The sequence below is a fragment of the Lentinula edodes genome (genome assembly GCF_021015755.1).
Source record: "Lentinula edodes strain Le(Bin) 0899 ss11 chromosome Unknown C8R40scaffold_1, whole genome shotgun sequence".
Taxonomy (NCBI): domain Eukaryota; kingdom Fungi; phylum Basidiomycota; class Agaricomycetes; order Agaricales; family Omphalotaceae; genus Lentinula; species Lentinula edodes.
In genome coordinates this window covers 1,651,284-1,663,926 of record NW_025764307.1, presented here as the reverse complement: position 1 = coordinate 1,663,926, position 12,643 = coordinate 1,651,284, and the positions used below count along the sequence as shown (strand labels likewise).

Here is a 12,643-nt window from a genome sequence, read left to right as displayed (position 1 = left end):
TTGATTCAATTACAAGGCCTTTCCAGATTCTTGCTCCTCAATGGGTTGTGAAATCACCTCCCGTGCTAGAGGAGACGGGTTTGAAATCTTTGGTGTCCCAACTCTTACTGCTCCAGCAGCAGCTTTCCTTTCCGCGTAAGCCCTCAGCATATCATCGGGGCTCATACCGTTTTTGGGCGGTGCCATACCAGTGAAAGTGCTCGTAGAAGTAGTAGGAGGCAGTTCAACGATAGGCGAAGAGACGGGTGATCCAGGAATGACTACTCCGGAAAGGGAAGGTATTGGGAACGAGGGGAAGGAAGTTTGATTCGGCGAAGGCGAGGTGGTGAAGATCGTTTCAGATGTACCACCATTGTGGTTAAAATAATCATCCTCTTGAGCGCGCATCACTACAGCAGACGTAAATGTGTTAGCAAGCGATTAATTGAAACAGCATTATTAACAATGGAATACGAGTGAAAATCCACGTACTAGTTAACGCGGGCCCAACATCGTCATTCCCGCTGTCAAAGCTAGCTTTACCACTACTCGGGCTTCCTTGGCGCATGCTGATCCTCCTTTTGATATCATCCGTGCTCAGTGCGATGGGACCCATCGTCTGCGTAGGACTCATGGTTCCTTCTTCACGACTTCCATCTTCATTTTGGACCGAATATTCACCAGAGTAGTCTTCTCCATAGACCTCGTCGAATCGGCTCATCCTCGACATCCGATTGGCGTCTACAGAGGATGAATAAATGGTTGACGACGAGACATTCATGTGGGAACCAAGAGTAGAAAAGTTCGTGTTACTATTGAGTGCGTAGAACTGGGAGGCGCGTTCGGCGGCGCCATCAGGCATCGGAGGCATCTCACCATCAGCGTAGTGGAATGCCCTGCTGCCTCGAGTAGCGCTGTTCTGACTGTACTGAGAATACCCTGAACGACGCTGAGAAGAATCGAACGAAGGCCGCTCGCGATCATAGATGGAACGACGAGATTCGCCTGAAGGACGACCGGGGATGGCAGGATCCGCTGCGAAGGATACACGGGAGACACGGGCAGCGGCAGCAGCAGATGAGTAAGCAGAAGAACGGAGACCAGGACGAAGTTGTGCTGTTGCAGGAAACGATGGGACGGGCATTGCAACAATGGGGTTTACAGTTGGGTCACCTTGACCGGGAATGAAAAACCCTCCGACACCTCCTCCGGGGGCTTGGACGCCCATTCCGGCAAGGTTGACAGCAGCCACAGACATACGCGCTTCTGCTTCCATAGAAGCACTGATAGCCATCGAGTTGCGAATGGCCGCTTGTGCACCGGCGGGAGAAATACTCTGCCAATCGGCAGATACGACCGACATACGTTGATCCACTTTCTCCGACCACACTTTGCGTTCTTCCTTGACAGTGGCACGAGAGCGTCGGATCCAGAAGAATACGGCGAGGGCAGCAACGGCAAGGAGCGGCATAATCACCGCAGCTGCGATTTTACCACCTGAGAGGTGCGAAGAGGAAGAGGTAGATGCCGTCGATTGGACCTCGGTAATTCCCGAATCAAGGGAAGCAAGTGAAGTCTGAGCAGATTCGGGTGTTCCAGAGGATGGTGTACTATAAGTTGCTGTGAAGACAGGTCCGGCGGGAAGAGTCGCAAGGAAGGGTGCGTCACCGCTCTGGAGGATGAGCAACTGAAGCTGCTCGCTCGAAGTTGTATTCCACCAACGGGGCATTAACTCGGCCTCATAGTATCCTTTGCTAAAGGGAACGTCTTCCCACAAATGAAGTCGAGGAGTCGCCGCAGAGGGAGCGTAGAGGTAGATGTCAACTTCGTCGTTGGAAGGGGTCAAACACGAAGTGTCCCAAGTGATATTCAAGGTCTTCAGAGAGTCGATAGTAGCACCGGAAACAGGATTCGTGTAGAATCCTCCGGTAAGACAGCCTGGCAATTTGTTAAGATTGATACGGAGTGATCAGTTGCATTTCACATACTAGAATCTGTCGCTCGCTTCTTCTTGTGCGAAGTGGGCGCACTAGCATGACCAAGTCGGAATTTTTGAAAGCCCATTTTCTGTATGAAGTTGATAAAGACGTTAGGTATTTGGGATGAGGAGGGAGCGTTGAGAGATTAAGGAATGTGTATAGTGAGTGAGTGGAAAGTAATTTCTCTTGTCAGGTCCGTTATCGAATCTTGTCCAAGGCCTTGTGAGCGTCCCTAGAGATACTGCACAATTCACTTTGACCGTTGATCGAGAGGAAACGAGCTCAACGAACGGTGATAGCGATGGCGAGGGGAATAAGGAAAGAGAAAACAACACAACCATCAATTCGTTTCACGTCAAAAGTCAAGTGTTTCCCACACTAAAGCTGGGCCGGACCCGGCCCGCCTCAGATTGTTTAACGCCGCGAGCGCTTGCGCTGGGTCCACTCTCTTTCCATTCGTTCCAATGTTCAGCGCCAGCAGCCAGTAATCCGACATACATACGTCATTCATACATGATTTTTGAATATCTCCAGTACCTTGAAAATCGTGGATTATTTGCCTTCGATACGGATACAGGTTTGACTGTTCGTTACTACAGCGTTTTGACTCTTCAAGCGAGTTCAAATTCACTTCAATGAATAGCTTCGAATTTTCGCTGTCTGTCTTTCTACTCGAGTCATAAATAATGACTCCGGATCGCCGGTCTCCAACATCGGCACCGGGAGCAATACTATACATACATGAAAATCTGAAGTTCAAATGTTGTCCATCCTCGCAGAAAGAGATAACCACTATGGATGAGCAAAATTCATGCACGCGTTTGCCATCGATGGCACGGAACGAGCAAAACCTAGAGGAATCGCAGGATTCAGAGCGGGCACCACTCCTCCTGAGCAATGTAGCGAGACATACACCCACACCACTTCCTTGGCGTCAACTATTTGTCTTGTTCTGGATACAACTAGCGGAACCTTTGACTTCGCAGGTCATTTATCCTTTTATCAATAAAGTTCGTACTATGATATATCAACCTACGATCACTTCTGACTTGAAATTATCTTACTTTATTCATCTTCCAGATGGTCAGTGATATGCCCATAACAGGCGGAGACGAGGCAAAAATGGGCTATTATGCTGGTCTGATTGTACGCCGCTTTATAATCAATCTCAAATTCTAATATTTGATCATTGTTGGTGTATTCTCTCCCTTCATCTACTTACACTACATAGGAATCTCTATTCTCAGTTACCCAAGCTCTGACCGTGCTTTACTGGAGCCGACTTTCTGACCGCGTTGGGCGCAAACCTATCATCCTTATCGGACTTTTGGGTTTGACACTATCGACGGCATGCTTTGGTGTTAGTAGTACATTTTGGGGTCTAATTCTAAGGTATGTAGACGGATTTTTCATGTCACAAAAGCTTCCGATAGACAGCTCCATGTAATATAACAGTCGCTGCCTTTCCGGTGCCCTCAACGGAAACGCTGGAGTCATCAAAAGTATGATGGGGGAAATAACTGACGAGACCACTATCGCTCAAGCTATGGCACTGATGCCGGTTATATGGAATACGGGTGCCACTATTGGGTACGTTTCATGAATAACCTCGTCTTCATCTTGCGCATTTCATTTGACTATGTTGCTTTTATCCATTTCGATCGACTTTCAACTGATATCTTCGTTATTTCGTGTCTGTAGTCCAGTCATTGGAGGTTGGCTGTCGAACCCTCATGAACAATTTCCTTCGTTATTTCCAGGGCATTTTTGGAAGATGTATCCTTATGCTCTACCGTGTTTCGTCGTGGCGATATATTGTGCAGGGACCTTGATTGTGACGTTCTTGTATCTGGATGAGGTAAGCACTCTTCCCTACCAGGGTGAATACTAATGAACGCCTCCCGAAGTCTGTGAAATTCTACAATGCTGCCTCTGATACCTTGGAAGCGGGCGATACCTCTACCTCTTCTACTCCTTCCGCTCTGCCATCTCAACTCCCCCTTTCTAAAGTACTCACCCCTCAAGTTCGGATATCTATCATCACCTACACCCTCCTGGCCTTCCTTGACATCGCCCTGCGTGCAATTCAACCGCTCTTCCTCACCGCATCACCATCGTTTGGTGGGCTTGGCTTCAGTGTTCCGCTCGTCGGTACCTGTCTTGCTGCGTTTTTTTTCGCTAGCGGAATATATCAAGCTCTGGCGTTTGCGCCAATATACGCGTGGATGGGCCCCAAAAGAATTTATGTGATCAGTATGATGATGTTTGTACCAATCTGGGTACTTTTTCCGATGATGAGCAGGAGCTTGGGTAAGGACAAGGCTGTCAATGTAGTTACATGGGTAGACTTGGTGTTACAAATCAGTTTGTATGTTATCATGGATATGGGTTTTAGTGAGTTTGTTTCGTTCAGGTTCTTTGCTTCAGAACCTCATTCTTTGTATATGTTCTCAATAAATGTTTTGCTCTCTAGGCTCAGCATTCATCTACATCCGTGCATCAGCACCCAATGCATATTCTATCGGGGTAACAAATGGTCTTGCTCAAACTGGTGCCTCTATCGCTCGAGCCATTGGACCTGCATCTGCAACGTCATTATTTGCACTTTCCGTCCAAATTTCGCTGAACACACAGATTCACATAGGAATAGTGCTTCGATGGCTTGGATCAAATCTTGTATATGTGGTATTCATACTGATCAGCGTTGGCGCGGTGATGGCTGTGAAGAGATTACCGGAAAAGCTTGAACTCTTAGTTGTTAATCAACGAGAGTGAGTGGTAGGTAATGTTTTTCCAGAGATACAGTAGATTGCATAACTGGAACATCAAAAATCTTGTTTGAAAGACCTCTCCATTCTCTCCGGCCAGTCAGAAAAATCAAATATCATCGTTGCGTCGCTATTGCTCGAATGGTTGTCTCAAAATCCTCTGGCTCACGCCCAAGAATGTCTCTGAGTAAAGATGAAACCACTCTTGTCTCCCCATTGCGAATGGCATCATATGCAGTTGCCCATTGCTTTGCCATTTTTATACCATTAATCGTAAGACCAGATTCAATGGATGGCTGAGCGGCGTACTCATCCACAGATACGTGGCGGATTGATACCTCTCTTTCTACAATTCGACTGAGGGCCTGCACGGTCTCGTTAAGAGACCATTCACGAGGGCCCGACAGCAGCAAAACCCGGTTCTTGTCCGAAAAGTGGTCAGGAGCGGCATAGAATCTAGCCAGAAGCAGAGCCGAAGCTTCACCAAGCTCGTCTAGTTTCGCCCAAGCCAGACCGGGTGCTTGACCGTCGTGCGGAATGAGGATCTCACTAGTAGACGTACCTTTTATGTTGAAGAACGCTGTGTAAATGGGGAAAGACTCCGAATATAGACCTTCGCGAATAGAGGTGTAAGAGAAGGATGGGTTCTCGCTGGCCAAGTGCGCGAGATACTTCTCTGTGTCGAGGTGGGCCTGCATGACGTGTGCGACCGAATGGTCGCCACCGCCTGCGAACGCCAAAGAAGTGTAGAAGATGTGCTTCACTCCGCTTTCGAGAGCGGAATCAATCGCCAATTTATGCGCCTAGTGTGGGACATTTAAATACTATCTAAATGATAACAGACATACAGATTCCATGTAAGAACGAACCTTGGTGCGATGTTCATGTTGGAATGTAGGATAAGATATGAGAAACAGGGTTTTCACTTGCGAAAATGCATTCTCCAGTGTCTTTAGGGAGTCGTAGTCGGCAGCTCGAACTATCACACCAGCATCACGATAACTTTCTGGGATTTTGGTGGGATAACGAGAGATCAGGACGATATGATGAGCAGGTATTAGTCGGAGGGCGTGCTTCATTAAGCTTCCACCGAGCTTGCCAGAGGCGGGGAAAATGGCGACCTTTCTGTTTTCCATGTGAGTAAGCTGAGTAAAGGAGAGTTTATTTATATCAAGTACAAGTGTGTCTTCACATGATGATATAAATGATTCTGGACGTCGTCCATCCTAAAAAGCAGAAGCATTTGGCCATTGGGATAGTTACTAGTACTGCAATAACATACATGGGCTTCTGAGCATTCCGATACATGAATCAATTCGAGTCTGCAGCAGTCAATTCTTTCCCCACCATCCACCCAACAGGCTACCCAGCCTGCTCGTGGCACCAGCTGCTTTGTTCCCATCTGATTCTCTGGGTTCAGGCGTTCCGCTCCGACTCATGCCCTCTTCCATTACCGCTGCTTTTGCTCTAGGTCCAACCGCCGACGCAAATGCCTTAGGTGCTGCTATTGCCGGAGCTTTTGACGATCCAAGTGTTGCCTGAGCGATCCGATTTTGAGTAGAACCAGTAGAAGTTTGAGTAGTTGAGGCTGCAGTTGGGGTCATCCCAGCCCTCTCTCTCAACCTTTCCATAAGTTCCACATCCACATCCACATAATTCAAAGCAATGTTGAAGAACACTGGCTTCTTCTGCTTCTGACCTTTCCCTCCCTGTTGTTCTCCTACTCCAGCACCACCTTTCTCCAACCATGTTCTCTTATACTCTAATCCCTCTTTGTTTATGGATTCTTCCAGAACCTCAAGATCCTTTTCCAGCAAGGGGTAAAATTCTACTTCGTCGTTGGGGTCAGAATCATCAGCCGATAGACCGAGTGTCTCCAGCACCCGACGCGCCTCGCGTAGATGGATGGTGGCATGTTGAAGGAGTGTTAGCGCCTCAGCATACTTTTTATCCCCTGGGATGACGATATAACATTTGGCAAGGTTAACACATCTCTTGGCTTTAGAAAACCCGATCCTCGCATCGACAGCAGCACTAAGATCAGGATTATCATCCACGATGCTTAGAGTACGGAGTTGGGAGAGAGATTGGAGGATGGAGTCAAGGAGCTTGACGATGGCGGGGTAGAGACGTGGGTCTGCAGAGGAAGTCGAGGTTGACGAAATTGTCTTTCCCTTTATTCCTGCGGCTCCCGCTGCATCTGCCTCCCCAACTAACGCATCAACCAACAATAAATCTCGCTGGATCCGCTTAGATAAAAGCTGGTACACGATGTAGGTATGGACGAAATGCATGTCCCGGATTTGACCTCCACCGCTGGAAGGGAGAGATCCTGGAATGGTCGAAGAGGAAGCCTATAGAAGAATGGTCATTATTCGAACAACACGTTGAAAGAGTAGAGAGGAATTCTGGAAAATGAGCAGATGATTATTTCTGGAAGTAACGTATCGAACGGTCCGCTATTGCAAAAGGACAGGGGAGCTCAGAAATGCGGGGTATGTCTACAGGGAAACGAGAATAAAGTTGGTAGAGCAGCAACAGAAAGACTGCACGGAGTTGCAAAACGCACACGAAGGCGAACAAACAGGCAACAGGAAGAAACAGTTTCCATGCTTACCTTCTGCGACTCACTCTCACTCAACTTCCTCGCTACCTCTTCCGCGTCGCTCAACGCAGCGAGAACAGAATCATAAGCCGCGACAGCTTTTTTCCCTCCTTGACCTCCCTTAGTCGGGGCTTTCCCGTCCTTGCCACTGCTTGAGGCCATTTTCATCTCGGCGCTCTGTACCTTCAACAACACATCCACTAATTCCGGATTGCGTACCGGAACAGGTTCACCTTCCCACATCAATCTGCTTTCATCAAGCTTACCCAACTTCTTCGCATTAGAGCCCAATCCATAATGTTCAGCGTCTTTCTTAAACTTCTCCGCAACTTCGTCCCAATTATCCACAAGGTCTCTCACGTTCTGCTCTGAAACCTCCTTGACAATGGAATCAACGTCGTACGCCTTCTCTCTACCCATTTGATGCGCACACCACCTCACCATCGGACCCACCTGGTCTGACCAAAGCACGGCCAGAGCCTGATCTCGAGAATCCCCGGCATGAAGGGCTAGGATATCGAGAATCAGACGGGTGACGCACAGCTGTGGTAAAGCAGACTCGAAATCCTCTCGAGGAGCGCTGAGAAGGAAACGCCCGTTGAGTAAAAGTAAGTAGGCAGTACATTCGAGGAGAGATTCTGCGGTGAATTTGTGAGAGGTGTAGAGACGTTGGGTCAACGAGAGCAGTTGTGTGGCCCAATTGATGGCGCGTCGGAAACGACCGGTTGCGTGGTGAAGTAGAGATGCGGAATGCGCCGAATTGGTTGGGAGAAGAGATAGGGAAGTGAGCTCTTGTGCATAGGCCCAAGCTCGTTCGGATTCGAAGAGAAGGAGCTGAAGACTGTGATTATATCATATCAGCCCCACAAGTTACATCGCGTAAAATATTAGGCCAACACTCACTGTCCTTCCTTGACTTTTTCCAAGTCCATTTCAGTCAACGATGGAAGTTTCCTGAACTCTTTCCCTTTCGTTCCATGGGTCAATTTGAGTGAAGACCGTAGGCGATGGGTGCGATTTGCACAATGCTTCCTGTAAGTTTATGCATCAACAATAGGCATTACATATGGCTCGAAAGCGACGAACCTATATCTGGCAAAGTCATCATACCTCAAGCCATATGCACTTTGCTGTTCGTTTGCTAGTTGAAGGGCTGCGTTGCGCCAATAAGGCAGAATGAGATACACATTTTATACCTTCATGCGAGGGGGTTTTACCTCTAAAATTAATCATCTTTTTACAGAGGTTGTGCAGAGGAGACCAGGAAAAGCCTTATGTAAGTAGCCTCTACAGCTGAGCGCCTCTGAAGTACATTCGTCCATCGGCGCTTCCGTTCGATATGTAACTCTTCATTTACCGCAAGCAAGTAAGTCCTAAGGAACGGGGAGGTACGGCAGCTGTTCGAGAACATCCCTAATTTGTTGCCCGCCTCCATTCCTCGGATGTGGGTTGCGCGCCAAGTCCTTGTTTGGTGGGTATAGCCATGGCTCTTACTCTAAGGAGCTTAAACTCATACTACTCATCTGAAACTTGTCTCATTGAGCTTTAGTACCTCCCAACTTGACAAGTTTTTGTACAACACCTGCTTAGCCTAGCCTAGCCTAGCATATACTTTCCTGCATTCATTCCTTTACCATTTGCAGGGGGTACTACCTCCTGAAAAATCCCTACTCCTGTCTTGAATCTCGCTTGTACTTCTTCATACTTTTTAAATGATGCCTTGCTAGGTTTAAATACCCCGACATGGTGAAGAGCATCGAGTAGGATATCAAAACAATCGAAGTCGTTTTGCAGGGTAATGTCAGATGGGTTCATACCAAGCACTTGAGCGATTTGTTGCGGAAAATGCGCATCAGAAATGAGTGCGAGGCCTTTTTCTCTCCATAAACGACTCCCAACCTCATCAAATTTGATCCTCAGGCCCAAATCCACCAAAAGTCTGCTGTTCAAAGTGACTTTACTAGTGCCTTTACCTTTAAGAGGGATCTGATCGGGTGGGAATGGGATGAGTTTCATCGTTGTGGTCGTAGGATCAAAATCAACCCAAAAGACATGGTGTTGTCCAAAGAAAATGACGGGCACATCTCCCGACTGAATGGGTGTCTTCTTAGAAAATCCGAGGACATCATCATAGCGAACATTGCCGCGAAGCTGGCCGACACGCCCCAACCAGACTGGCAGTTGTTTCGGTCCTGAAATGCATGTTCATTTTAGCACGTACTACTGCAATGGCTGGTAAACATACCAGCTCTCGGTGTGATTGAGGTAGAAGAAGCAACACTGAGGAAGGTAACAGCCAAGAGGAGGTGCATGGTGACTCGAAAAGAGCGACTCGACGATGATTGAAATATGAACATGGCGGGTCGAAGACGAAGAAGACGAAGAAGGCAACAGAGGACTGTAATGCAGTGCACTAGTAAATGCCAAAGTGAGAAGATACCCTATATTAGACATAGAGGTACACACACCGTAGAATAATCGATCCAGCGACGAAGATATTTGACCAGCAAAATCTACTGCTTCCTGTAAAAGATTTCAGGCAAGATATGCTGATACGGGGATTAATCAGTTAAATTTAGTCCACTGACATCACAACACCCATGGGCGATAAGAGAGGAAGGGGCTACGCACTAATGTCTACTAAGGCGGTGTTGACGAAGGAGGAAAATTTGAATCATAATGCGTGGCTCGGTCCTCAAATTTATCATCCAGGACCATCAGTTTACCACTGCCAGTGCGCCTGCACCTCGCGAACACTTGCCACTGTCCCCTGGAATTTTCGCTGCATTATGCATATCCTTCCAAAGTAAGAGAAAGGATAATCGCTGATTTTGGAACAGACCGACGGAGCAGGAAATAAAAAAGCTTTCAGTGCAGGAATGAGGCAGTTTGCAGATAGGATATGATAGGATATAAATTGATGGTAAAGGGAAATCGCAGATATTGAGCGCGCTCGAGCCCCAGAGCTTAGCGCGCAAGAATCACGCTGACGTGTATGAGCGTTTAACCATTTTTCGTTAAGTACTTCCCATTGCACTTCTGACCTCGCAAGGCCTCATTTCTGAACATACGATAAACCGGAGACACCACTCTATTGTCTAAATTCATTAACCTGGATAATCAGACCCCTACAATCATTATTTTTATCGGGAATTCTTTCATTGGCTTCGATGGAGGTTGTTGCTACACCAGAATTCGAAACGCTTGAACCGACCCTACAGAACGTTCTCGACCAGACATCGTTGAAATGGATTTTCTGTGGAGGAAAAGGAGGTGTGGGAAAAACAACGTCGAGTTGTTCGTTGGCGATACAGTTGGCGAAAGTTAGGGAGAGTGTGTTATTAATTGTGAGCACGGTTGATATAATGTTTGTGCAAAGCATCTGACTGATGCGGGCTGTTTGCAGTCCACAGACCCGGCCCATAACCTTTCTGATGCCTTTGGCCAAAAGTTTTCGAAGGATGCCACACTTGTAAATGGGTTCAAGAATTTGTATGCGATGGAGATTGATCCGACGAGTGCAATTCAGGAAATGGTTGATCAGTGTAAGTAAATTCATATCTGATAGTGGGTTATGCGTTTATGGCTTTTCAGCGGACTCGAATGGAATGATGGGTTCAATGATGCAGGATCTTGCCTTCGCTATCCCAGGTGTCGATGAAGCAATGAGTTTTGCGGAAATTATGAAGTACGTCCCCTTATTCTTTCCATCCGTGTTTTCTCTCAGCTAATCCTTGATTTGAACGCGACCTAATCACTCTCTGTGCATAGACACGTCAAATCCCTAACTTACTCCGTCATCGTCTTTGACACGGCTCCTACCGGGCACACGCTCCGCTTCCTCTCTTTCCCTACCGTGTTGGAGAAGGCGTTAGGCAAGCTGAGTACCTTGGGTTCAAGGTTCGGGCCGATGATTAATCAGGTATGCGCTTGCATATAGCGACAGATAATTTTATTTCTCATCCCTTGGCCTGATTCTGCCACCCCAATAGATGTCTTCAATGATGGGCGGAGAAGCAGCTTCCCAAGAAGACATGTTTGCCAAACTTGAGTCCATGAGAGAAGTGATCACCGAAGTGAATTCTCAGTTCAAGGACCCCGTACGTTGCGACATTTCTGGTACTTTTGGCTGACGTGTCTGATTTGCGTCATTCTATAATCTTTTTCCGCCTACGTTCGCGCCGTTCACTACAGGAAAAAACGACCTTTATCTGCATTTGCATCTCTGAATTCCTCTCCTTGTACGAAACCGAGCGTCTCATCCAAGAACTCACATCATATGAGATCGATACTCATAATATTGTCGTTAACCAGCTGCTATTCCCGAAGAAAGGTAAGCCGTGCATTGTATCTTTTGTTTCGTTGCGGTCGTTCCTTCGCCCCTATACTTGGCATATTCCATATCCATATCTCCGCCTTCATGGTTCATCTGCTGGGAATTTCTTCCATTAATGATTTCATTCGACGTTCTGTTTCTCTTAATATTTTTATTGTTGAGTATCCCTCATCAACATCAACTCCCCAGACTCCAATTGCACACATTGTGGTGTCCGGCGGAAGATGCAACAGAAGTATCTAGCTGAAGCACATGGTAAATTCCATTTCCTTTCTTAATCATTACAACCATATCACTAATTCATCTCTCCTTTCTCATTCACTTTGCGCGCGCACAGAACTATACGCCGAATTCTTCCACATCGTTCAACTGCCATTGCTGACAGAGGAAGTCAGAGGTCCAGCGAAGCTTGAAGAGTTTTCGAAGATGTTAGTTGAGGGTTACGTGCCTCCGAGCGATTGATTACACGATCGAGGTTACTTAGAAGAAGTAGAAATATGTACACGGGATATACGACGCAAAGAAGGTAGAATGCAACACTTACTACTTCAGCTCTTGTTTTCATGTCTTCCACCTCCTTCCTTCGCATGCTCGTCTCATGACCCTTGAAGCATAGGAGATAGATTAAATTGTCCGGGTCGCTGAACGGTATTAGACTAGATGACGCGGATTTGTGCAATAGCGAGACTCCTGTGACTTTGTTTTCCATAGCGGCTGAGCTCCCCAAATATAATAATGAGTTGTAGGCGCTCGTTTTCTCGCCCCTTCTTTACATCTCAATGGAGCATCATCTGGTAGTACAGAGTACTTCTTGAAATCCGTCTACAGATAGATAGATAGATATATACGCGGCTCCGTCGAGTCGACGGGGTCCCACAAGGGAACAGCCGGGCCCAGCAATCTTCGCTGCAGCGAATGCTCATCCAACCTGGGATGGTAGACTGCAGCTAGAGTGAAGGGGATATAGTACAGGGTA

At 47.1% G+C, this 12,643-nt stretch overlaps 6 protein-coding genes across 6 annotated transcripts; 2 read left to right on the top strand and 4 right to left on the bottom strand.

Moving 5' to 3' along the window:
* Window positions 1-9: 9 nt before the first annotated feature.
* Window positions 10-2,043, bottom strand: C8R40DRAFT_1065106 (uncharacterized protein; the record flags this gene model as incomplete). The annotated part of the gene is made up of 3 exons (XM_046225618.1): window positions 10-389; window positions 472-1,917; window positions 1,968-2,043. 3 exons carry the CDS (start codon window positions 2,041-2,043, stop codon window positions 10-12), a joined length of 1,902 nt encoding a protein of 633 aa, XP_046092526.1.
* Window positions 2,044-2,788: 745 nt separating this feature from the next.
* On the top strand, window positions 2,789-4,733 carry C8R40DRAFT_1031604 (MFS general substrate transporter; the record flags this gene model as incomplete). The annotated part of the gene is made up of 7 exons (XM_046223184.1): window positions 2,789-2,968; window positions 3,039-3,104; window positions 3,190-3,350; window positions 3,414-3,548; window positions 3,660-3,816; window positions 3,866-4,352; window positions 4,432-4,733. The coding sequence occupies 7 exons, from the start codon at window positions 2,789-2,791 to the stop codon at window positions 4,731-4,733; spliced, it is 1,488 nt and encodes a 495-aa protein (XP_046092525.1).
* Window positions 4,734-4,842: 109 nt separating this feature from the next.
* C8R40DRAFT_1032457 (uncharacterized protein) lies at window positions 4,843-5,862 on the bottom strand (the record flags this gene model as incomplete). Its single annotated transcript, XM_046223258.1, has 2 exons — window positions 4,843-5,529; window positions 5,596-5,862. 2 exons carry the CDS (start codon window positions 5,860-5,862, stop codon window positions 4,843-4,845), a joined length of 954 nt encoding a protein of 317 aa, XP_046092524.1.
* A 66-nt stretch (window positions 5,863-5,928) lies between these two features.
* Window positions 5,929-8,684, bottom strand: C8R40DRAFT_1078046 (uncharacterized protein). Its single transcript, XM_046227006.1, has 6 exons — window positions 8,549-8,684; window positions 8,418-8,484; window positions 8,235-8,363; window positions 7,344-8,172; window positions 6,009-7,080; window positions 5,929-5,952 (listed from the first exon to the last, which is right to left on the bottom strand). The coding sequence occupies exons 1-5, from the start codon at window positions 8,562-8,564 to the stop codon at window positions 6,058-6,060; spliced, it is 2,064 nt and encodes a 687-aa protein (XP_046092523.1). The 5' UTR covers window positions 8,565-8,684; the 3' UTR covers window positions 5,929-5,952; window positions 6,009-6,057.
* C8R40DRAFT_42061 (uncharacterized protein) lies at window positions 8,653-9,837 on the bottom strand. The gene is made up of 3 exons (XM_046235019.1): window positions 9,800-9,837; window positions 9,577-9,744; window positions 8,653-9,523 (listed from the first exon to the last, which is right to left on the bottom strand). Exons 2-3 carry the CDS (start codon window positions 9,686-9,688, stop codon window positions 8,928-8,930), a joined length of 708 nt encoding a protein of 235 aa, XP_046092522.1. The 5' UTR covers window positions 9,689-9,744; window positions 9,800-9,837; the 3' UTR covers window positions 8,653-8,927.
* Window positions 9,838-10,328: 491 nt separating this feature from the next.
* On the top strand, window positions 10,329-12,431 carry C8R40DRAFT_1078042 (arsenical pump-driving ATPase). The gene is made up of 8 exons (XM_046227005.1): window positions 10,329-10,678; window positions 10,738-10,876; window positions 10,926-11,019; window positions 11,103-11,253; window positions 11,324-11,431; window positions 11,526-11,664; window positions 11,857-11,922; window positions 12,005-12,431. The coding sequence occupies exons 1-8, from the start codon at window positions 10,502-10,504 to the stop codon at window positions 12,127-12,129; spliced, it is 999 nt and encodes a 332-aa protein (XP_046092521.1). The 5' UTR covers window positions 10,329-10,501; the 3' UTR covers window positions 12,130-12,431.
* Window positions 12,432-12,643: the final 212 nt, after the last annotated feature.

Bases quoted from the DNA above. Each gene is read 5' to 3' on its own strand.
- C8R40DRAFT_1078046 (XM_046227006.1), bottom strand. The intron at 8,364-8,417 runs GTTCGTCGCTTT...ATAAACTTACAG, and splicing joins GATGACTTTGCCAGATATAG to GAAGCATTGTGCAAATCGCA. The intron at 7,081-7,343 runs GTAAGCATGGAA...ATTCTTCTATAG, and splicing joins GTGAGAGTGAGTCGCAGAAG to GCTTCCTCTTCGACCATTCC.
- C8R40DRAFT_42061 (XM_046235019.1), bottom strand. From the start codon at position 9,688: ATGTTCATATTTCAATCATCGTCGAGTCGCTCTTTTCGAGTCACCATG. The intron at 9,524-9,576 runs GTATGTTTACCA...CATGCATTTCAG, and splicing joins CTCAATCACACCGAGAGCTG to GACCGAAACAACTGCCAGTC.
- C8R40DRAFT_1078042 (XM_046227005.1), top strand. From the start codon at position 10,502: ATGGAGGTTGTTGCTACACCAGAATTCGAAACGCTTGAACCGACCCTA. The intron at 11,020-11,102 runs GTACGTCCCCTT...CTCTGTGCATAG, and splicing joins AGTTTTGCGGAAATTATGAA to ACACGTCAAATCCCTAACTT. The intron at 11,665-11,856 runs GTAAGCCGTGCA...TCAACTCCCCAG, and splicing joins GCTGCTATTCCCGAAGAAAG to ACTCCAATTGCACACATTGT.